The sequence below is a fragment of the Diabrotica virgifera genome, chromosome 2 (genome assembly GCF_917563875.1).
Source record: "Diabrotica virgifera virgifera chromosome 2, PGI_DIABVI_V3a".
Lineage (NCBI taxonomy): Eukaryota > Metazoa > Arthropoda > Insecta > Coleoptera > Chrysomelidae > Diabrotica > Diabrotica virgifera.
The window spans coordinates 68,888,192-68,912,816 of record NC_065444.1 but is presented as its reverse complement, the minus strand read 5'-3'; the positions used below and the strand labels follow the sequence as shown (position 1 = coordinate 68,912,816).

General features: G+C 31.7%; 2 protein-coding genes across 3 annotated transcripts in view; one reads left to right on the top strand and one right to left on the bottom strand.

The window, feature by feature from the left end:
• The window catches only part of LOC126880066 (nicotinamide/nicotinic acid mononucleotide adenylyltransferase 1), a 54,438-nt gene extending 35,836 nt beyond the window's left edge, over positions 1–18,602 (bottom strand). For both annotated transcript variants that reach the window (XM_050643723.1, XM_050643724.1), the window contains exons 1-5: positions 18,195–18,602; positions 17,807–18,030; positions 15,317–15,499; positions 15,155–15,256; positions 7,337–7,494 (exon numbers count right to left, since the gene is read on the bottom strand). In XM_050643723.1, the coding sequence (XP_050499680.1) occupies positions 7,337–7,494; positions 15,155–15,256; positions 15,317–15,499; positions 17,807–18,030; positions 18,195–18,279 (752 nt within the window). In that variant the 5' untranslated portion in view covers positions 18,280–18,602. The remainder of the gene's footprint in view (positions 1–7,336; positions 7,495–15,154; positions 15,257–15,316; positions 15,500–17,806; positions 18,031–18,194) is intronic.
• Positions 18,603–18,652: 50 nt separating this feature from the next.
• LOC126880065 (integrator complex subunit 1) overlaps positions 18,653–24,625 on the top strand; it is a 63,556-nt gene continuing 57,583 nt past the window's right edge. Inside the window, exons 1-2 of the mRNA XM_050643722.1 lie at positions 18,653–18,975; positions 22,600–22,850. Of these exons, the coding sequence (XP_050499679.1) occupies positions 18,798–18,975; positions 22,600–22,850 (429 nt within the window). The 5' untranslated portion in view covers positions 18,653–18,797. The remainder of the gene's footprint in view (positions 18,976–22,599; positions 22,851–24,625) is intronic.

The following is a 24,625-nucleotide window of genomic DNA, read 5'->3' as shown; positions in this document are numbered from 1 at the left end:
AATTGACAAAATATTATTGGTTGTGTAGACACAACCGATAGTAAAAGATATGATAAGGGAAGTTAAAAAAATAATCTAGTACTTAACAACAAATGTCCAATAAATATATAATATATTGCGGAACACAATTCGGTCTATAAATGAGAACATTAATTAAGTACACTTATCTTTGTTCCAATCTAGATGAAAATTCCTTCAGCTCTAATTCCAAGTGTTGGCTTATGGACTTGCCGGTTTATCAGAATTTTCCATTTATGCCGTTAATGAAATGAAAATGCTGAATGTAGACATTTTAGGAATCAGCGATGTCCAATGGCCCGACTCAGGAAAGATGAAAATCAACAATAAAACAATATACTATTCAGGAAGTCAAGACGGTTCACACAGATATGGTGTCGGGATAATACTAAACAAACACATGGATAAAGCTGTAGTAAATTTCATTCCATACTCCAACAGAATTATCCTCTTACAATTAAATCAGAATAAACCCAAATTAAAGATAATACAAGTTTATGCTCCGACTGCGGACAAACCAGAGAGCGATATTGAAACTTTCTACGAAGACCTAGACAATATTTTAAAATCCATTAAAACGCAGGATGTTACAATTATAATGGGAGATTTTAACGCAAAGGTTGGAGAAGAAAAAGTAGAAGAATGTACAGGAGGATATGGTCTGGGCAACAGAAACGAAAGAGGTGACAGGCTTATCGAATTTTGCCAAAACAATAATTTTGTCATAACTAATACATTGTTTAAAATGCCAAAGAGAAGACTATATACCTGGAAGTCACCAGCAGATCAAGAAGGGAGAATTGTAAGAAACCAAATAGATTATGTATTGATTAGACAAAGATACAAGAACGCAATTATATCTTCAAAAACCTATCCAGGTGCCGACATAGGATCAGATCACAACCCAGTAGTGACCAAAATTAGGCTCAAAATGAAAATAATAAAACGCAGAACAACAGATGTAAAAATCGATACAAGTAAACTAAGAAACCCACTCATAAAACAACGCCTGACAGATGAAATTAATAACCGTTTAATGAATGTTAAAGAACAAATCCAGCAAAATACTGAAACAGAGACAAAATGGTTATTCATAAAGACATAAATAGATAAAAAATGTCAAAAAGAAATTCTTACACCAACCAGATACAAAAAGAAACAATGGATGACGGAGGAAATCTTAGATTTAATGGAAGAAAGACGTCAGCATAAAAACAAAGATAATCAGATGTACAAAAATGTGGATAAACAAATAAAATCCAAAATTAAACAGGCTAAAGAACAGTGGTTAAAAGAACAATGCGCAGAAATAGAAGAACACCAGAAAAGACATGATAATTTTAACACACATAAAAAAATTAAGGAATTAACGCACATCAACAGAAAAAGAAAACCGGGAATACTAAAAGATACAGATGGGAAACTTGTGTTGAGTACTAACGAAAAATTAAAGAGATGGACAGAATACATAAATGAATTGTTCAAAGACAATAGAACAGAGCAGATGGAAGTCGAAGTAGAAGATGATACGGTTTTGAAGATATTAAAAGAAGAAATTAAATCGGTATTAAAAAACAGCAAAAATGGTAAAGCAGTAGGTCCAGACCAAATCCCAGTAGAAAGCTTAAAATGTATAAATGATGAAACCTTAGACATTATCGTAGACTTGTTTAACACAGTGTACAAAACAGGAAACATACCAAAACAATGGTTACTCTCAACCTTTTGTGCTATCCCTAAAAATACAAACGCTAAAGATTGCAGTGAATACAGAACAATATCATTAATAAGTCACATTCTCAAATTATTCTTGAAAATAATACATGGTCGTATAAACAAAAAACTAGAAGAAGGAATAGATGATAGTCAGTTTGGGTTCAGAAACGGACTAGGAACCAGAGAGGCGTTATTTGCTTTTAATGTGTTAGCTCAAAGATGCATGGACATGAATGTAGATGTGCATGTTTGTTACGTTGATTTTGAGAAGGCTTTTGACAAAGTAAGACATGAAAAACTAGTCCAAATTCTAAAGACAAAAAACATAGACAAAAGGGACTTACGAATAATAACAAACCTTTACTGGAATCAAAGAGCACAAATTGTAATAGATAACGAACCCAGTCCAGAAATTGAAATCAGGAGAGGAGTTCGGCAGGGATGTATTATGTCTCCATTACTCTTTAATGCATATAGTGAAGCCATTTTTGAAGAAGCATTGCTATCTCAAAGTGAAGGAATAATAATTAACGGAAGATCTATTAACAACATAAGATATGCAGATGACACCGTGATTATAGCAAGCTCTGCTGAACAACTCCAACTACTACTGAACAAAACAAACAATTTCTGTAAAGAATATGGACTAAAAATGAATATAAAAAAGACCAAATACATGATAATAACTAAGAAAACAAACATACAAACAAGCATGCATTTGGGAAATGTACCGATAGAAAGGGTTGATAAATACAAATACCTAGGAACCTGGATTTCAGAGAAAACTGATCAAACAACAGAAATAAGGACCAGGATAGAAATAGCAAGAAATGCGTTTGTAAAAATGAAAACAGTTCTCTGCAACAAAGACCTTAGCTTAGAACTGAGAGCAAGAGCTTTGAGATGCTACGTGTTCTCGATACTACAATATGGACTTGAAAGCTGGACATTAAAGCAAGAACACATAAATAAGCTACAGTCATTTGAAATGTGGTGTTACAGAAGAATGCTTAGAATAGCATGGACACAGAGGAAAACGAATACGGAAGTACTGCGAGAAATGGGTAAAGAATGCGAAATAATAAACACAATAAAAATAAGAAAGTTACAATATCTGGGACACGTAATGAGGGGACCGCGATATGAAATGCTAAGACTGATAATACAGGGAAAGATAAGAGGCGGAAGGAGTATAGGAAGAAGGAGAGTGTCATGGTTAAAGAATTTAAGGGACTGGTTTAGATGCAGTTCTATAGAACTCTTTAGAGCAGCGGTGAATAGAGTAAAGATAGTGATGATGATATCCAACCTCCGATTAGGAGACGGCACTTGAAGAAGAAGAAGAAACAGAAAAGGTCTTTAGTGATTTTTCTCTTAAGTTAATATGTAGTTTTGTTATATAAGCGATTGAAAATTTTGAAAATTATGAAATCGGCCATTTTTAACCCTAAATCGGACATTTATCTAAAAATTTAAAAGTTGCCAAGGTAGGTAGATATTCTTTAAACATTGATTGATGAAATCCCAAAGAGTTTTTTGCAATACAATATCGGAAACCCCTTTGTATTTTGTATTTTTAATTGATAATCAAGCGGGCGCGACACTGAGTATAAGTGAGGACGTTTGAGTTGGCATAAATTCATTAACTCGAGAATGGGCAAATTTCAAGAGAAATCCTCAGACAGGTCGATTTTTATTTTTAAATTAGGACTTTTTGGCATATATATAATACTAGTGACGTCATCCATATGAGCGTGATGACGTAATCGATGATTTTTTTAAATGAGAGTAGGGGTTGTGTGATAGCTCATTTGAAAGGTTATTTAATTCTCTATCCACTAATATAAACATTAAAATAATTATTTATACAGGGTGTACAAAAAAATTTTTTATTAAATTAACTTTGATTAAATTTGACAAATAGAAGAAAATTTTTTTTGGACACCCTGTATAAATAATTATGTTAATGTTTATATTACTGAATAGAGAATTAAATAACCTTTCAAATGAGCTATCACACAACCCCTACTCTTATTTAAAAAAATCTTCGATTACGTCATCACGCTCATATGGATGACGTCACTAGTATTATATTTATGCCAAAAAGTCCTAATTCAAAAATAAAAATCGACCTGTCTGAGGATTTACCTTGAAATTTGCCCATTCTCGAGATAATGAATTTATGCAAACTCATAAGTCCTCACTTATATTACAATGTGGCGCCCGCTTGATTAGCAATTAAAAAAACAAAGGGGTTTTCGATATTTTATTGCAAAAAACTCTTCGGGATTTCATCAATCAATGTTTAAAGAATATCTACGTACCTTGGCAACATTGAAATTTTTAGATAAATGTCCGATTTAGGGTTAAAAATGGCCGATTTCATAATTTTCAAAATTTTCAATCGCTTATATAACAAAAACTATTAACTTAAGAGAAAAATCACTAAAGACCTTTTCTGTTTGTAATGATTCAAAAAACCTAAAAAAAATTTGTTCGATGCAAAAAAAAAATAATTTTAGGAAAAACCCCTAATCTTTCCCCTCGCCTGGCAAGGTCTTATGCTCTTCAGAATCGCCTGCCATTGTACACATTTCTTCTAAATGACTTACTCAAACACATACTTAAATTTAAACCTTACAGGAGAAAGTTTATTTTACCCCTAAACTATGCACTTTTCGATTCACCTGGTAGATACACGTGCACGGCTGATGCCTGCCAGGTCATGGTTTTTAGCCTTGGTGTGCTATGAATTATCACTAGAAAAATTTCTAGCCTTACAGGACGACCGTTAGTCGGAGGGTTCACTAGCTCTTAGACTATAAAGTAAAACACTAATATTCAATTATTTTAAAAAATATATGGGAAGCTTCTTGTAATTACAGAGAATTACTTTAAAGAGAATATAGAACACAGGAAATCAAGTTACTCCAGTCAATGAAAAAATAAAGAATGAAGCAAAGCAATGATTAGAGCAAAGAAACATAAAAATAAAGAATTTAAGAAATAATAAGATGATTTTGACCAAAGCAATATACTTCTGAAGGCAAAAAATATGAACTAAATAAAAAATTCAAATGTTTGGTCGGTCGTGGGTTCAAACAATGCTGGGAGCGGGAATTTTCTACTAAAAGAAATTTTAAACCGAATTTTTTAAAAGAATTTAGACAATAACATAACATTCACTCAAGTGACACTGCATAAAACACTGCTGTCAGAAAAAAAAAACAAAAAGAAAATGGCATTACCAACAAAAATATGGAATTTAATTAATAATATATGGATATAAGTTGGCCGTACGACAAGCGCTTAACCCACAAAACAAAAAGAAAAAGGAAAATTTTGGAAAACAGGTGGTTTATTTCTCAACATAGTCTCCTGTTAGCTCGATACACTTGACCAGTGGCGGTTCTAGCCCGGGGCAGGGGGGGCAGTTTTTACAGGACTTTTGTACTACAATCTTCGTTAAGAGCACACAGTAGCGATCAACAGGTAGCAACAAACGCGGTACAAGATTGCGATAGTTCTGCGAACTTTCAAAAGTGAGGCAACAGTGCGTCGGTAATTCGACACTGACAGTGACGTGTATACTATCAAAAACAATAATTTTTATACACATACACAGGCGCGAAATGTTGCCAAGTCAGTGACGTTCGATTTCTTGTTATAAAAAAATCGATTTTTAGTAGTTCCAATGTGACACAAAATCTAGGCACGGGATAAAAAAGTTTATTTGAAGAAAGTGTATTTTTTTGTCTTTCTTAATTGCGGTACAGGCTCCTTTTTTCAATATTTTATTTAGTTCTAAAGTAATTTCCACATACTAACATATTTCTGAAATTGGGCTCTGTACCACCACTCTTTATTATATTACGAATACGTGTGCCAAATATCTCGACACAATATTCAAAATTAGAGCCGCAATCTTGGAACGCGTTTGTTGCTACCTGTTGATCACTACTGTTTGCTCTTAAGAAGGCACATTATCTTGTTTATTCACTGGTTGTGTTCCCTTGCCCCCCACCCAGTTTTTTGGTCTAGAACCGCCACTGCACTTGACCCAGCGATGCTTCAACTTGTTTCTTCTTCTTTCAGTAGGTATCCGATTATCGAATCTATCATATTGGCAATAATCGATAGAAACAGATTAGCGGATCTATCTTGATACTACTCTCGTAGATTCCGGAGCCAGAAGATTCTTCTTCGACCTGTGACTCTTATTACGGCGATCTTGCCCTGTATTATGTAGTGTAGAAGGTTATACCTCTCTTTGAATGTCTCTTTACATGGCCGAAATATTGTAACTTTCAAATTTTTTTGTGTAAATCTATTTCATTTATTATTCAATCAACCTTACTTATCCATAATATTCGTCGGAAGATCCACATCTCAAAGGCCTTCAATTTTTTAATTAGTGTCTCTGAAAGAGTCCAGCTCTCCATGCCATATAGCAATGTAGAGAATATGTAGCAGCATATTCTGATTTTAACGTTTAATGCAATATTTCTATTAATGAGAATTTTCTTTAGTTTATAGAAGGTGGCTCTGGCTTTTTCAATGCGTATTCTTCTTTCTTTGTTCATATCCCAGTTATTGTTAACTTTGGCGCCCAAATTTTCTATATATCGTAACAAACCGATGCAGAAAATTAGTTGGTTTCTTCACAAAATGGCACAAATATTACTATGAAAATCGATTACTCATTTGTGTATAAATAACAGATAAAAAATCACACAGGAAAACACACAGAGATAAAAAAATGAGTATTATCAAAAACTGGAAAACAGAAGAAACTGAAAAACTATAGCCTGACTCAAAAAAGAGAGTTGAGATAAAGTTTTGAAATTTTTTGGATAAATAATATACAGTAATGAGCGCGCTAATAACCGGCAAAATAGCTCAAAAGATGGAAAACTTAATACATTGCGAAACAAAAAGAGATAAAACTAGTGGAGGTGGAAATTATCGTTATAAACGTATTAAATTAACATTACAATACATAGTTTCCCACCTTTAGACGTCTGTGACAGGAGTATTTTATAAAATTCTACTGTCACAGTGACAGTTGTGACGAAATGGAATAAGATTATGAGATTAAGATTTTTATCAGTATCAGAAGATGAATTATATTAAATAATATCCAATATTGAACTGGGTCAAGATTGTGTAATATCGACTAACATTTACCTTGATTGTTTATTTAAATATTGAGTGTCGAAGATCAGAATAAACTTGGTGTTCGTCGAGGTAAGATGTTTCATTCTCCCTTAACTACTTAACATTGAAAAGAACCTGATGTATTACCACCCTTAGCTCCCAGGGTGACAGTAAATACCAGTTATATTAGATGGCGTTCCACATATCACCATACTCCTCTGATACGTCTAAAGATGGGAAACTATGTAAGATAATGTTAATTAATACGTTTATAACGATAATTTCCACCTCCACTAGTTTCATCTCTTTTTGTTTCGCAATGTATTATGTTTTCCATCTTTTGAGCTATTTTGCCGGTTATTAGCACGCTCATCACTGTATTTATAAAATAAAAGATAAATCTGCCAATTTAATAACTAATAAAATTATACATTAAGATACTTACATAGTTTTTTGTGATCCATACAAACCATTTTTGTGAATATAATCTATAACTTTGTCAGGCAAAATGTACTTGACGGATTCATTTCTTCTTAGTGCTCTTCTTACTTTAGTTGAACTAATTTCATTCGCTATCCATTCCGTTACAATTGTGATGTTTGCCTAAAATCAGTCTTCTCAATACTGTATGTATTATAATGTTAGAGATAAGCGGCCCCTAGACGCTCAATATTTTTGTCAATATATTGTACAATATTTAATATTGTGTAATAACGTGCACAATATTTAATATTGTGTAATAACGAGCGATCCACAATTATTGGGATCAAAGCTAGCCGTGCAAAATATTACGTATGTCATGTTTTAATCTGAATTTATATCATTGGTTTATCAATTAATTTTGATTAACATTATAAAACATAAAAAATCAGTCAAAACCTTTAACACAGAACATTAATCAAAAATAAAAAGAATTAACAAAATTATAAGTAAAAATAATAAATAAAATCAAACAAGATGCTGTAATGTCCAACACCAACATCTCTACATGACCTAACTTTTGTTGTTAAGTTGACGTACACTGCAAAGTTGACGTAAACTGGAAAGTATATCTGAATTAAGAATAGACATGCACTGTATACCTACCTGTCGTTCAGAGCCACCTATGGTGACAATAATTTTGGATCACACGTTATATTGATCGTCTGTAAACCACATTGCACGATTGCGCAATATATTGCGTCAATCAACATGATTTTGATTTTTGTTGTGTAAAATACAAAATATTGCGCAAATTTGGTTCAGTGGGGTTTTGTCGCTCTTATTGTGAACATTGTGGTGCAGTTAAAAATTTGGCTTCAAATATACAGGGTGTAACAAAAATACAGGTCATAAATTAAATCACATATTCTGGGACCAAAAATAGTTCGAATGAACCTAACTTACCTTAGTACAAATATGCACATACAAAAAGTTATAGCCCTTTGAAGTTACAAAATGAAAATCGATTTTTTCGAATATATCGAAAACTATTAGAGATTTTTTATTGAAAATGGATACGTGGCACTCTTATAGCAGGAGCATCTTAAAGAAAAATTATAGTGAAATTTGTGCACCCCATAAAAATTTTATGGGGGTTTTGTTCCCTTAAAACCCCCCCAAACTTTTGTGTACGTCTTAATTAAATTATTATTGTGGTACCATTAGTTAAATTTACTATTCTTAAAACTTTTTTGCCTCTTAGTATTTTTTCGATAAGGCAGTTTTTGTCGAGTTGAGGCTTATTTTTTAATATGTTCACATAAAAATTTTATGAGGGTTTTGTTCTTTTAATCCCCCCAAACGTTTGTGTACGTTCCAATTAAAATATTGATGCGATACCATTAGTTAAACACAGTGTTTTTAAAACTTTTTTGCCTCTTTGTATTTTTTCGAGAAGCACCTTTTATCGAGATATGGCTTCTTTTTTAATACGGTTCAAAATATACCTAAAAATGTAAATCATACATAAATTTTCATATTATTACCAAGTCTCCATAATCGTACTTAACCATATACAAATATGTGGTGGATTTGACAAATATTCAAAATATCTCGATAAAAACTGACTTTTCGAAAAAGTACTAAGAGCCAAAAAAGTTTTAAAAATATTGTGTTTACGTAATGGTAACTACAATAATAATTTAATTGGAACGTACACAAAAGTTTGGGGGGTTTAAGGGAACTAAACCCCCATAAAATTTTTATAGGGTGTCCAAATTTCACTATAATTTTTTCTTAAGATGATACTGTCATAAGAATGCCATATGTCCATTTTCAATAAAAAATCTTTAATACTTTTCGATATATTGGAAAAAATCGATTTTCATTTTGTAACTTCAAAAGGTTGTAACTTTTTTTATATGCACATTTGTACTAAGGGGTCATTTCATATCAAATCAACCAGGGGTTTGGCAGACACCCTCTCCGATTTTGATAATTTTTGGTACACTTATTTTATCCATAAAGTAGATGAAAAATCTAAATTTTCAAAATTTTTGGTCCAGCAGTTTTTTTGTTATTAATTTTTGAAAATGATAAAATTGACAAGTTTTGCCTTTACATAAGTATAGAAAAATAGGAATATCTCTAAAACTACTTATCAGAAATTCATGAGCGATACCTTGTTTAAAAGGTCTTTTAAAAACCTTTTAAATAATGTATAACATGGCACATTTTAAAATTACATTTTTTTTTCAAAAAAATTGAAAAAAGTATTTTTTATTTTTTTTTCAAAAACACCATTTTTTATTTTTTTGAAAAAAATATATATTTTTTTTCAATGTTTTACTAAGACACACACCAATTTTCAAGATGGAGAAATGATGGGTTCCATATGAAAAAAAAAAATAAAACAATATTCAAACATGTAAAAAATGGTAGCTTTTTTAAGTAAAACACATAAAAGTCAAAGATACATGCTATAATATAGAAAACAATAATTTTTTATAAGTAACACAAACGCTTCTCTAAATTTCAAATAAATTAAATATTTTTTAAAGTTATTTTTCTTTCCAAAATGTGGGTGGAATCTGACATTTCCTCCTTTGTCAGTGTGTAAGTCCGACCTGTAGCGGTAATGGGTTGAACTTTTCTTAAAATCATTTTTCTTTCAATAATTAGAATATCTGATTTAGGTTTGGGGTAATAAAAGGAGGGGGCTGGCCCGTTTGGATGTAAGAAACTAACTTTAATTTCATTTGTCTCATCATTTCTGCCTATAATACAAGCCACCCACCAAGCATTGTTATACTCTACCGTTACAAATCCAGATTCAATTAGTTTAAGTTCCATTTGATTTAATTCTGACAAATCTTTCTGAATTAGTTGTTTTTGTTGATCAGAACTTAATGAATAATTTTTGGTTATGATTTGTGTTTCTGAAAAAGGAATAACCGCATGCACTTTTTGTGTCCCTTGTATTGTTTGGGCTTTAGCAAATCTTGGTTCTAATTTTTGAGTATGTTCATTATATTCTTCAGTTGAACAGTACTTAAAAGTGATTCCGTGAATATTTTCGGTGGCAAATTGAAATAATTGCTCTGGTGTTAGTATCTGATTCTCGTAAGGCCTTTGCAAACTGGCCTTAGTGGCCAATCTTTTGACTGTGCCTCCTAGACCATCACAGGCACTTTTACCATGTGATGTGGCAAAAAAATGCCACTCAGCTGTAAGACCAAAATCTTTTTCGTGGTAGGACAGATTTAAAAAATTTTTTTTGTTCTTATATTGAGCGGCACATCCGTCAGAAAAGTAGAATATTTTTGATAGATTCATAATTTCATTTTTCAATTCCGGTATCAACACAGTTAGAAATAAATGAAAAGCTATTGTATTATGTATTAAACAATCAGATATGAAAACATAATTCATATGCTTTATTTCTCCTTGCTCATTTCTGTAGTAAATCACAAATGGGTGCAGGGTGGCTTGCGAATTATTCTAATGGTACGATTGTACCTCATCTTGTAAAACAAATGAGTAATTCTCTGCAAAATCTGACGTAATGAGCGCTTCTCCATTTTTTAAATTATTTTTGGTCTCATTATAAAATTCCTTTTGAATGTTTGAAATAAATGAGTGTGTTTTTAATTTTAAAAGGTTTTCACCAAAGTCTTCAACAAAATCTTCTGTAGATTTAATCACCGTTTCCATATTGCACCGGTCAACAGAAATCCACTTTTTGTAGGAAACATTATCAATGAAGGATTCATTGAACTTTTCCATAAGATGATTTTTCAAATTTTCTATGCCAGGACATGTTGAGCATCGGTCCAAATAACAATCAATATTTGGGGGATTACACATTATTTTGGTTAAGCAAGCATAGTAATCCGGATAGCTAGGTTTGTTATTTTCATTAACAATTATTTTATTCAGTTTTGAACCATTAATCATTAATTTAATGTTTTGATGAATAGTGCAAACACATACTGAGTGTGTTCCACTTTGTCCTGCTAATATGCAATTTTTTGGTTTTAACTCATAAAATTTTGTAAATCCAACTTTAACTTCAGAATTCTCTTGTTTAAATAGGGCATAAATTTCTTTTAAGTTGGCTAAAAGTAAGCGTTTTTGAACGTGTTCTTTCTGGTTTTCTTGCTTGACCACAACACAGTCTTTTTTTCCTAGCATCATACGACTTATGTCATCTCTTAAATAAAATTCTGTAACTAACTTGACTATTTCAGGGGAAACCGTTTTTCCTGGCTTTGGATTTGGGGTGGACAGAATCCCTTTTTCTTTTACCATCTGCTTAACAGCCCTTGCCATATACTGACTGACTCCGAATTCTTTCACTATTTTTGATCTACTCCAACTAATAGGCAGGCAGGATAGCAAATGCATTTTCTCGCTCCTTTTTGTAAGTTCCCTAAATTTCTTCTTTAATTGCTGTACCATCTCGCATTCATGTTCTTTTACAGCTTCAACAGGTGGCTCTTCAGTTTCAGCTCGTCTTTCCTCTCTTAATTTTTTCTCAATAACAGTTTTAACCTTTTCCGCTTTCTGCATTGTCAATCTTTTCTTTTTAATTGGTGATTCTCCTAAAAGCTCAAGTGATTGGTTAAGTAGCTCTAAAGACAGGTCTGGTCCAACCTTAGGTTCGGCATTAAAATTGGGGGATGGATTTTCTGTTGAAGGTCTGAAAAAAAAAGAACTGAATAAGTGTTAAAGTTACAAAAAAATTATAAAATAAATAAAAAATATTTTTTTAATATAAATAAATAAAGTTCATGTCTATATAATAAAAAAATCCAATGTAGATGTTTACTTTTGTAAAAAAAATAATAAATTAAAACTTACCCGGCTTCAGGAGATTCAGCATTTTTCAAAGTCTTCATGTACTTTAGCCTACACGCATCACAAATCTTCATTCCTTTTTTTATGTCGACGCGATTGCACATGGCTTCAGTAACATTTCTAAGTTTTCCTGAATGTTTTCCAGTTTTAAATGGATCACAACACTTAGGGCCGGTTGTTCGAACGCTAATCAAAACTGATCATTATCAAATATTTAATTACAATTATATTTGATTAAGCGTACTTCTGACAGATGTCGCATTTTGAGGTTATGTTGACTGATTTATTTTATTATTTTGGTTTTAATTTAAAATAAAACATAATTAAACTCTTTCTGATGTTAATTTCTTGTTTTTACTTACAAATCAATAATAATAATAAGCAATTTTTAATAATTTATGAGCTGCGGCTATATTTTAATTACTGTTTTACCTACAATCAATAACTGATTAGTGTTTTACATGTATTTTTCATGTCGCAATTTGATTCCCATCAAGAAAATTGATTACAATAAATGATTGATTATAATCAACTTCTTGATTAGCGTTCGAACAACCGGCCCTTAGTTGAATACTTGTACCATTCTTTTGCCTGGTTTTCAGACATTGTTTTGCCGTAACCCCTAAATCACTATTTTTCAAAAAACAACACTTGCAATTTTTTTACAGTTTTAAACACGTACTCTTACACCACAATACATACGCCAACGTCTATTTGTTGAGCTCAAATAAATTAAAAATGAGTTTACCCCTGTGCTTCTTTTATGCAGGATTTTTCCTGCAAAAACATGCATTCTAATTTATTTCTAAGACTGACCAATCAGGGAAATTGAGGTGTGGCCTAGCTAAAACGTGAACATGCAAGTTTTTGTATCTAGTTTAAAAAGTGGTTCATAGAAACAAAATAAGTTTTACAAAAACCAAGAGAAACCAAATTAGCTTTAAAAAGTTAATTTTTTAAGGTAAAATCATGTGTATTGAAAACTTTATTTATTTTTTGTACCTAAACCCATGATTTCTCCATCTTAAAATTTGGTCAGTTTCTCACTAAAATATTGGCAAAAAATATATATTTTTTTGAAAAAAAATAAAAATGGTGTTTTTGAAAAAAATAAAAAAAATTTTTTCAAAATTTTTTTCAATTTTTTTATTTTGAAAATGTGTCATGTGACACATCGTTTGAAAGGCCTTTAAAAGACCTTTTTAACAAGGTATCGCTCATGCATATCCAATAAGTAGTTTTACAGATATTCCTATTTTTCTATACCTATGTAAGAGCAAAATTTGGTAATTTTGTAATTTTCAAAAATTAATTACAAAAAAACTACTGGACCAAAAAATTTGAAAATTCAGATTTTTCATCTACTTTATAAGTAGAATAAGTGTACCAAAAATTATCAAAATCGGGAAGATGAAAATCCAAAGTCACCATTTTATTGGTTGATTTCATATGAAATGACCCTAAGGTAAGTTAGGTTCATTCAAACTATTTTTGGTCCTAGAATATGTGATTAAATTTATGACCTGTATTTTCGTTACACCCTGTATTTTGCATCAATATGTATCGGTTGTTACCGGCTCTGTGGAATATGTCAAGAGCACAGATTATAGTAACGAAATTTAGAAAAATGAACAATACAATCAATTGCTCCTAAAATATAAAGAATATTATCCCGATGCTGAGCCGAAGTCAGTCGGTAATTCTTAAATAATTCAATAAATTTTCACGAGTGTAATTTTTATTGTACCATGTACACCACTGAGATATTTCAAATTAAAAATTATTTTTGAATTCCCTGTTCAATTTCTGACAAACAATCTATCTTCATGTTTGTTCAAACGACGCTTCGTTTTCATGCAAAAAATAAAATATCTTAACGCTTACAAAGTATTCGAAATAAGTTTCTACACATTAATATAGAAACTTCGTCGAAAACTTATGGTTTGTTTTAAAACCAAGAGGAGTGATTCAAATTTACCGCGCTGTAAGCTTGTTTGTAATTGGTCCAACCGCAGGCAAGTTTACTCCACTGATATAAAATTTTGACACTAATGCCATTTATCACATTTTGACACGATTGACATTTCATAGGTTAATTAAGTTATATCGGCGATTTTTTGGTTTTCTGTGTTATTCCTTTAATTTTTAGATTTTTAGTCTGCCTTTATATAAAAAGCAGTTATTTTTAGAACTCTTTAGTGACGTATTAATATAATATAATATTTATGGATTACCGTTGAGGGCTGATATAGTCAACCAAAAAAGATGTATTTGGTTATTTTTGAAGTGACTTTCTTGGATGTGAATGTGTCTTTTCAGTTTACTCCTCCTGGTTAAAAAATAAACTATAGTAAGCGTTAACGTGTTTTATTTTTTGCATGAAAACGAAGCGTCGCATGAAAAAAAAGGAAGATAGATTTTTTTGTCACAAATTGAATGAAGAGTTCAATAAAGATTTTTAATTTGAAATATTTCAGTGGCGTATCATTTTTATCTTTAAAAAATTTCAGACTATACAAAACATGCGCAATAACTATGTCTTAAAACCCACCAAATTTCATTTGCACACCTCAACCGGTTTTAGAGCAATAAATAAATCGTCAGTTTGTAAGAAAAAATTTAACATCGCTTATCTCGGAAACAAATGAAAATCAAATAACAACATATAAGTTATTTTTGATTATTTTTATGTATATTATACTGTCTTAAAGTTTGATGTGTTCCTCCCCACTCACCCTGTATATTTGTTTTATTTTTTTTTGGTTATTCAAGTTTTCTTTGAATTCTGGCAATCTTTAATTTTGGCATTTAGATCACTTAGCTTGGCCACTCTTCAATTGTAAAATCATCAAATACCACAAGAGGAGTGCCAGAATTATTGAAGCATTGTGATTGAGTAAACTAATGTTAGACAAAAAACTTACAAAAAACAAAAAAAATATACATATTAAAAAAGAAAATCTAAAAGTACCAAGTAACTTACCATATATTTTGTCAGTAAATCTGAATTGTAAATGAATTCTGCAGGATTTGAATTTGATCTAGTTATAACTACCAGTCCATGCCTTCCAACAATTTCTTCTAACTAAAAAATTAGGTATATAAAAATTATATAAGACAATATTTAAACTGAACTGTTTCTTACATCTTCATTTGCCCATAGACCTGGTGTCCCAAATGATTCTAAAAGGTCAGCACCACATAATAATTTTACTTTAACAGGGCCAGTATCACCATTCCTAATAGTTTCTGGAATCCACCTCAATTCATTTTCATTAACGTCATAAAGGTTGTTGATGCTTTCATTTACGGCTGCATTTATATGGTTCTAAAACAAATATGCAATCACTACATCTCACTTGTATTTAGGCGAGGCAATTATGAGCTTAGGCGCACAATTTCGTAATGCTTTTTAAATGCATTCATTTTTTTTAATCCTTAGAAGACTAATAGGTATTTTTGAAAAATTTAAATGCAGAATGAAAGATAACATCATCACAAAGGGTAGAAAGTCCCTTAAAACTTCTATGATGTATATTTTAATAAGAAAACTGAGTGGGATTTTTAACTTCAAATATCTCATTCAAAACAAACTTTTTGTTTATTATAAGGGACTTTCTACCCTCAGTAATGATCTAATCTTTCATTCTGTGTTTAAATTTTTCAAAAATATTTATTTGTTTTTCCAGGATTCGAAAAAAATGAACACCATGTCTAGTGTTGATATTATCCAAATCGAACATTTGCTATCTTTGTCATACAATGCACTCAGTTGAACAGAATGTGGTGACAAGACAGTGACAAACAAGGCTATTAAATATTTGACATGGCTTCAGGATTATTTTGAGTTATATATTATTAAATAATATGGATAGTGTATTTGATAAATAATTGATTTAATATGTGAAGTTAATAAACAGTTATTTATTGTTTATTATTTATGGATGATCCATGCACAGCACAGAATACACCAGGGCATATTCTGTGAATTGTGAAGTATTTTGTTGTTAAAGATGTTCAAAATTTATCTAAGCGTTCCATAGTAACAATATATTATTAAAATCACTTAATTACTTTTTCGCGATTATTAGTTTTTATTGTATAGTATATAAATTATTGTAATCACTAAATACATAGTTAGTGAAAAAATAATCCTATTAACTAACTAAATTAATAATTCAAGTGATTATACAAGTAATGGTTATCCAAGAACATTCAAAAGCTGTTAATGATGAACATTCTCTATGTCTATGTTAATGATGACAATGTCTTTTTCAACTAATGTTTACATCTCCATATTACCAGTGAGAATTTTACTAAACAAAATTGGCCGTGTAAAGAAAGAAAAAGTAAGGATAGCCATAAAATATTTGCGCCTATGCTCTGAAGCATTAAACCTACCAATTTTCTGCAGCAAAATGAATCGCTATGCAATTTTTAGCATTCAGTTCAGGAAAGTGTCAGGAAAGTTTGTGAACAAAATTCATAGTGGTAAAATATGTATAGAAAATGAAAAATTTGCAACTCAGAAAATATCAACAGGAATGAGTTGAATTTACTTTGGGGGGTTACAAGGTCGCTCGAAATATGATAACGATATAAAATAAAAGAAACTTCATTCAATACCACTCTCAAAACGGCTTTATTTTATACTGATTGACAAAAAAAGGAATACGCCTATAATATGTTTGGAAGAATTCATTGATTTTTTATATACAGTGAGGACATTTAGGTTGGAATAAATTCATTTTTTCGAGAATGGGCGATTTTGGAGATAAATCCCGAAACAGGTCGATTTTTATTTTTGAATTATAATTTTTTGGCATATAAAGTGGAACCCCGAAAGTCGGATTAATCGGGACTGCAACCAATCCGGGTTATCGAAAATCCGGGTTAGCCGGGGAATATGGTAAAAATGAATAAAATACAAATAAATAATAAACAAATACACATTATAATTGCACAATACATCTAAATGACGTACAGTTGTATACAGTATTGTTTATATCTTGCTAAAAAACTCAGTCAAAGTGAAAAAATGTTTGTTTTGTCTGATGAAATCAGGTCCGGGAAATCAGTCCAAGTTAACCAGACTTCTGGGTTATCGGAGGCCGACTTATCGGTGTTCCACTGTATATCATACTCCTGACGTCATCCATCTGGGCGTGATGATGTAATCGATAATTGTTTTAAATGAGAGAAGGGGTCGTGTAATAGCTCATTTGAAAGGTTATAATATTCGTAGTTAGAGACCTCGAAAACCCTCTGTGTATTGACGATCGCCTGATTTCGAATGAAATTAACAAAACCTCCAGGAGACAAGGTTCACCCTAGCCACCAGGTAGCTTGTGGACGATTGCTGTTATGATATTTGTGTTCAGTGACCTCGAAAACCTCTGAGTAACAAAACTCATTCTTGTTGATATTTTCTGAGTTGCAAATTTTTTATTTTCTATGCACTTTCTTTATGTACAAAATGCTATTTTCATTTTTTCATTTTACCACCTTGAATTTTGTCCACAAACTTTCCTGAATCGAATGAAAAATGTTTCATAGTTATTTGCTGCAGAAGATTGGTAGGTTTCATGCTTTTTAGTGCTTCATTGCCTCACCTAGTTTTAATAAAGTATATTACCTGGTGATACTGTAAAACTTCTCTAGTTCTAGTCCACGACTCTTGGCTACATTCCCAATTAGAATAACTAACCCAATCATGATTTTGTAAGGCCAATTTTACCATTTCAAGCCTGTGGTTGGAATGTGCGAGATCTTCTTTACCATAACCATCATGAACAGGAGATATTACTCCCCCTAGCACTACATGTTGTCCCATACGATGAAGATAATCTCTGGCAAGTTCTGCAATATTATTTAGATGTTACATTGTCATAACTATGAAAATATATTATCACTATGTATGGCACATGAAAAGAATTGATAATTTTTGTTTTAGAGTCTGAAATATCATATAATTTGTATTAAAGATATACTTTTTAATAGAATAATTTTCTAAAACAACTTACCAAACATTCTAAGGTGCATATTAGTAGGAGGATTATAAGATCCACATGCCAATAGCACTATATTTGTTGCGGAAGGTGGACCCATTGTTACAGGTGATAACAGTTCGCAAAATTTTAATAATCATCAATATTATCTGCAGAAAATAGATATTCTTTTAGTTTGTTTTCTTAAATTGATTAAATGACCTCATATTTCACAATATTTTGACAGCATTTTGACAGTGTGTAAACCTAATGACATTTGTAAATTAGGTTTTTGTACTTTTTTTATAAACACGCGTAAACTAATTTTAATATTTTTATTGCCAATATATTGATATTATCCCAATACGGTAATTTATTTTTCCATTTTAACATTTTTCCATGAAAAATTATTTGACATACATAAAGCTTTAATTTTCAAAAAAGAAGAGAGGAAGAAAATTGACAACCATTGACATTGACAAGACGACAAGACAACAAATAAATTAATAGGTTATGTTATGAAAAAAGTTTATTTAAACTTACAAAATGTTTTACGTATTTTAAATTATTGTGACATAGAATTATATTGTGATTTTGAATAATTTGTAGATCTATAAAGGCTAGCGTTCTATTTGTACCATGGAACGCGGTAAAGGTGGGCCTGGTACAAGAGGGCCCAAATCAAAAATAACACAACCATTGCCAGATTCATTTATTGCCTTAGGAGCAAAACAGTCGTCTTCACGAGATGATTCTAAAAGGACAGTACCTTTACCAAAATCATCAGTTTCTTCACATATAGGATCTTCTGGAAAAGGTTTCTAGAATATATTTTTTTTATATTACATATTTTAATTTACAATCTTTTTTTTTCACTACGGTAACAACTAAAACATACATAGGTTACAAAATAATATAATTAATTACAGAAAAAAAAATTAATATAGTTGTATTTATTAACATAGTACGTAGGCATTGTTATTTGTAAGCTTTATTATTTTTATTTTTAAGTGTATACTGGACAATTTTATACTTATGAACGAAGAATAATAATTTTATATGTAGTTACGTGGCTAAAGGTTCTGAACCAAAGCCAGAATAAAATAAAAAAAAAAATTTTACAATCTGCTTCATCAAAGCTATAATAGTTTGAGTATTAAATACATGAGGGAGAAGCTGCCCTATGACAACCCTCCTATTATCTTTTTACATTTGATCATATATTTAATTTATTAATGGCCGGTACTTTATGTCCCGGTTAAACCTTGGTTAGCTAACCAGGGTTTAATCGGGACAGAAAAGTATCTCTTAGGGCCTCTTGCGTTGTAATCAATGCAATTATAATTATTATTATAATTATTTATGATTATAATAAGTATAATTGCGTTTATCTCTATGTTATGCATATATTTCTGTCCCGATTAAACCCAGGTTAGTAACTAACCGAGGTTTAACCGGGATATAAAGTACCCTTAGTCTGTTGGCCTTAGTTTCTTTAGTTGTCTTGCAAATTCGGGAGGAGTCTTCATCATTTGGATGACTTCTGAATCCATCAAGGCAGTTCGTTATGATTCTTTGGATTTCTTCCTTTACCAAAGGTGTAGCTGAGTCCTCATATAGGGTTTTATTTCTGACATACCAGGGCACATTGAACATCATTCTCAATATTTTTGCTTGGACTTGTATTATGGCTTTGAGCAACCCCGGAGTTGGACACCATAGGTCCAAATTGGTTTTATCATAGAAGTTATACTGGAGCATTTTATTTTGGATAGTGAGTTTTGATTTTCAACCCGTAAGCCAGCTCATTTATCATATTTTGATGTTTGAACCGGGTTTTGTTAGCTTCAATGTGCAGCTTCCATGTTAATCTTCTGTCAAGGGTTAGTCCCAAATATTTAACTTGTGTGCTGACTGGTAATTGTGCATCATTTAATGTAATTGTTAGACATACATCCCTTCGGTTTGTAAATGTAACTTGGGTTGACTTAGTTCATTTACCTTCACCTTTGATTTGTTGAGCCATGTTCCCAATTGGTCAAGGTGGTTTTGCTGTTGTTCAGACTAGATAATGAGGTCCTCATTGATAGCAATTATGGTGGTGTCATTGGAGAATATTGCGATTTGGGTAGTTTCATGGTTGGGATATCTGTGGTAAATAATAGGTAAAGCAGAGGACCCAGGATGCTACCCTGTGGTACTCTTGATTTAATGGGAAAATATGTGGAAGTTACTGTGTATTATTTTACTTGGAAGTATGTAACGATCTTCAATATAGGATTTCATAATTAGGTAGTAGGAAGTTGGAAGAATGCTTTTAAGTTTGCATAAGAGTCCAGTGCCATACTCTGTCAAAAGCCTTTTCTACATTTGGGACCTTTTAAGTATTACATAACGCAGGGGCGGGTCAAAAATCTTCAAAAATTGCGTTAAGCAATAGTTAAATGCCCATTATGTCTCTTTAATTGTTTTGTTGCCTTCCATATTAAATGATCTTCTTTAGACAAGTTACTAATGTAGTGTTCAAATGTGGCCTTGTGTGCATCATGTAGAGCTGATCTTATTTGTCTGGTTAGTCAATTATATTTGTGTTTGTCATTAAGATTTCGGCTTCTTTACCATCTACCTCTTGCTCTTCGGTTTTCTACTATTAGTTGTCTAATATAATAATAATAATAATCGTGATTTTTTCAATAGGGGAAGCTATACCTAACTGTAAATTATCTAGACAAATTTGCACTAGCAAAAAAAATCCGCCAAAAAAATCTAATTAAGGCCCCATTTTTTTGACCATTTTTTATTTACATTTTATAATATCATCATAATTCATAATTATTTCATAATAAATATCATATCATTTTAAAAATAGTTAGTATAATTGTAAAAGTGTATTACCAAAGTTTGTGTCGTTTATTTGTTAACAGTTCTATCTCTGTAAGTAGATATGCATATCAAAATAAATACAGATTTGAAGTTTTGCAGTCCATACAGGTTGAAGGTTTACATTGTTTAAGATACTCAACTGAATTTTTTTAATTCTAAAAGCGGCTTACTCTGCGAATGCAAAAAACACAGTAAATTACCGATATTTTGCTTTGTATTACAGATATCGGAAAAAGTTATTTAAACAAGTTGTTCCAAATATTATTCTAATTCCACATACCAAATTTCATCACAAAATTCGCACTTTTAGTTCTTTCATTATTTGTAGTCAGGATCCTAAAATCCGCAGAGGAGGCTGCTGGCAGAAAAATCTCACTTGCCCGATCTCTGGGCAGCATGTGCGTTAAGCGATGTGCAGCTCTAAGGAGACCGGGTCTCCTTAAACCATCCTTAAACGCTGCTGGGCTACGTGGAGCATTTTCAAGTGAGATTTTCCGGCCAGCAGCCTCCTCTGCGATTTTAGGATCCCGACTACAAATAATGAAAAAACTAAAAGTGCGAATTTTGTGCTGAAATTTGGTATGTGGGGTTAGAATATTATTTGGAAAAACTTGTTCAAATAACTTTTTGCGATATCTCTAACGCGAATCAAAATAGCAAAGTAAACAAAACAGTGTAGTGTGTGTAAAAAATTTATGGGGAGGCTAAGCCTCCCTTGCCTCCTCTGACCAGCCGCCACTGATATACAGTAGAGCCCCAATTATCTGTGCGCGGATTATCCAGGCTGTGGATTATCCGTGCTATGATATGTTAGTACTTAAATTGCATTTTTGAGGTTTATCGAACTACCATCGCCCTAAATCACTCGGAGCTAACTCCATATGCCGTATAACGAACACTAGAGATTTTAAACAGAAGTAGAAAGGAAAAAATTATGAAGTTGGCAATCAAACAATACAAATTTATACAAACTTCATATCTAAATCTGACTCTATTAAAAACATATCTGCAAGGAAATCATTTAAAGAATCGACTTTTCAATAACTCGATGAAACACTTTTCAACCAAAGTGATTTCTGCAGAAATGATCGGAGAATGTAACAAACTCTGAGCCAATGTGTGCTAGGAAAACACGGACACTTGAAAATAAAAGAACATTTCATAGTGACTATGAAAATGAGAGTTAAGACCAAGGAAATAATGGGAAGGTATCAACCAAAAGAGTAATTATTGAGGTGGCTGAGGAATCTATGAATATTCTACTAGACTTGAGTAGTGAGATCCTTCGAAACTTGTCGATATTTTGCAGAGAATAAAAAATACATCAGAAGATTGAACTGTGAGTTAGTTTAAACTTAGTAGATTTATTTTTTCTGTTAACTTGTTATAGTAGGCGCATATATATGGGTGTAAGTATGTATCATATGTAAGAAAAAAATGTTCGAATTATCCGTGCTTTTCAATTATTTGTGCCACATCTGGTCCTGAGGAGCACAGATAATCGGGGTTCTACTGTACTACAATATTTAATCCAAGTTTTTATATTGACCTTTTTTAGGTTCAGGTGATAAACTCAAGAGGGAAGGAACTTCTTCAACTTTAGCTTCAGTTAATCCTGCAAAGAAAATCAAAGTTAACCTCCCAGGATCAAGGTCTGGCTTAAATGTAGCTAGTGGCAGTGGTTTACTACCCATTGAACGTATGACAGGGGGAACTGAACCATGGGAGTCTCTTGTTGTGGAGTGTGATGCAGCAGATGCTTTTGAGATCATATCGACTCACATTAATAATGACAACTCAGAAAAAGCAGTATGTTTTTCAAAATTAGTTATAATTTTTTTTTTAATTTATTGTTTTTCATTGGTGTATGTATGTGAATGTAAAACTAATGAATTGTTTTCTTTAATCTATAACCCTCTTCGATTGTTTCTTAAATAATTCAAGAAAGAAATTACAAGTTTCTAAATATAGGTCTTCACAATTCATTATTTGCCATGTGCAAGTACTTGGAGGGGTTACGAGAAACGATTGTGCGCGAATAGCAGAGAAATCTTGGAACTTTCTTAAATAAATCATATTGTCAAATTGACGTATATTTCATACCTACTGTCATTGAAGAAGAAAAATTATAATATGTTGCTCCACAATATTGATATGATATGCAATTATTATATAAAAGTAAATTTAATTAATTGTATTTTGCTTGCAGTACTGCATTTTAATAATTAATTTTATTTACTACATTCAATTGTTTACCTTTTAATAACATAACCTCAATATTACTTTTCTTCTTATAATTTTTTTGGGCTATGGCCTTGACAAGTATCCAGCAACCAGGACTAATATAATTGGTCAATATAATTAAAAGGGCGAAAAAAGTTACTGAGCTATGAAACCAGGTGTCGCTTTTCCGAACTTGCATGGTTCCAATAGTTGCTGTATTCTTTTTCTCTAAGTGACGTCTCGTAATCGGAGGTTGAATATCATCATCACTATCTTTACTCTATCTACCGCTGCTCTGAAGAGCTCTATAGAACTGCATTTAAACCAGTCCCTTAAATTTTGCAACCGTAACACTCTCCTTCTTTCTATACTCCTTCCTCCTCTATCTTTCCCAGTATTGTCAGTGTTAGCAGTTCATATCACTGTCCAAAAACGATACACTGTACCTGGCGTTTTTAAATATGAAGAAGGCGTTTGACATGGTCAATAGAGAAGGAATATGGGAAAGCCTGATAAACAAGGAAGTAGATGAAGAACTTGTAAGTGTAATAAAGAGTTTGTATGTCAACACAAAAAACCAGGTCAGGACAAGTAACTTAATCTCAGGCGAATTTTCTAACAATGACGGGGTTAGACAAGGTGGGGTGCTGAGCCCACTGTTATTTATTTCTGTTATGGATGAAGTTATTAAAAAGTGTTGGAAAAAAACTAAAAAATGCGCTATAGGGTATAGAAATCTGCAGCAAATAAAAATTGAAGCCTGTGCATTTGCTGATGACATTGTATTAGTTGCAAGAACTGAAAAGGCTCTCGCAGATAACATAAGAATCTGGTCTGAAGAACTAAAAAACTACAACTTAATAATAAATGTGGAGAAAACTAAAGTAATGACAATAGCCAACAAAGAAGCAACTGTAAATATTGAAATCGAAGGGCAAAAAATCAAGCAAGTAGACCTCTTTAAGTATTTGGGAATAATGTTAAGCAACACAAGAAGATGAAATTGGAAACAGAATAAAATTGACAACGAGAACTTATTATTCACTGTATAAAAATTTCCTGAACAAAAAAGAAATACAGAGAAAATCCAAAATGACAGTATATAAAACCGTATATATGCCAATTACAATATATGGGGCACAAAACTGAGTACTTAATGACAGACAAAGAAAAAGATTACAAGCTACATAAATGAGATACTTAAGAAAAGTGGTGGGAGCAAGAAAATTAGACAAAGGAAGAAACGAAGATATAAGACATGAATTACAGGTACAATCGCTCAACGAAAAAGTTGAAGAAAAGAAGTTAAAATGGGCTGGACACATGATAAGAAAGAGTGGTGACAGACAAGTGAAAATGAC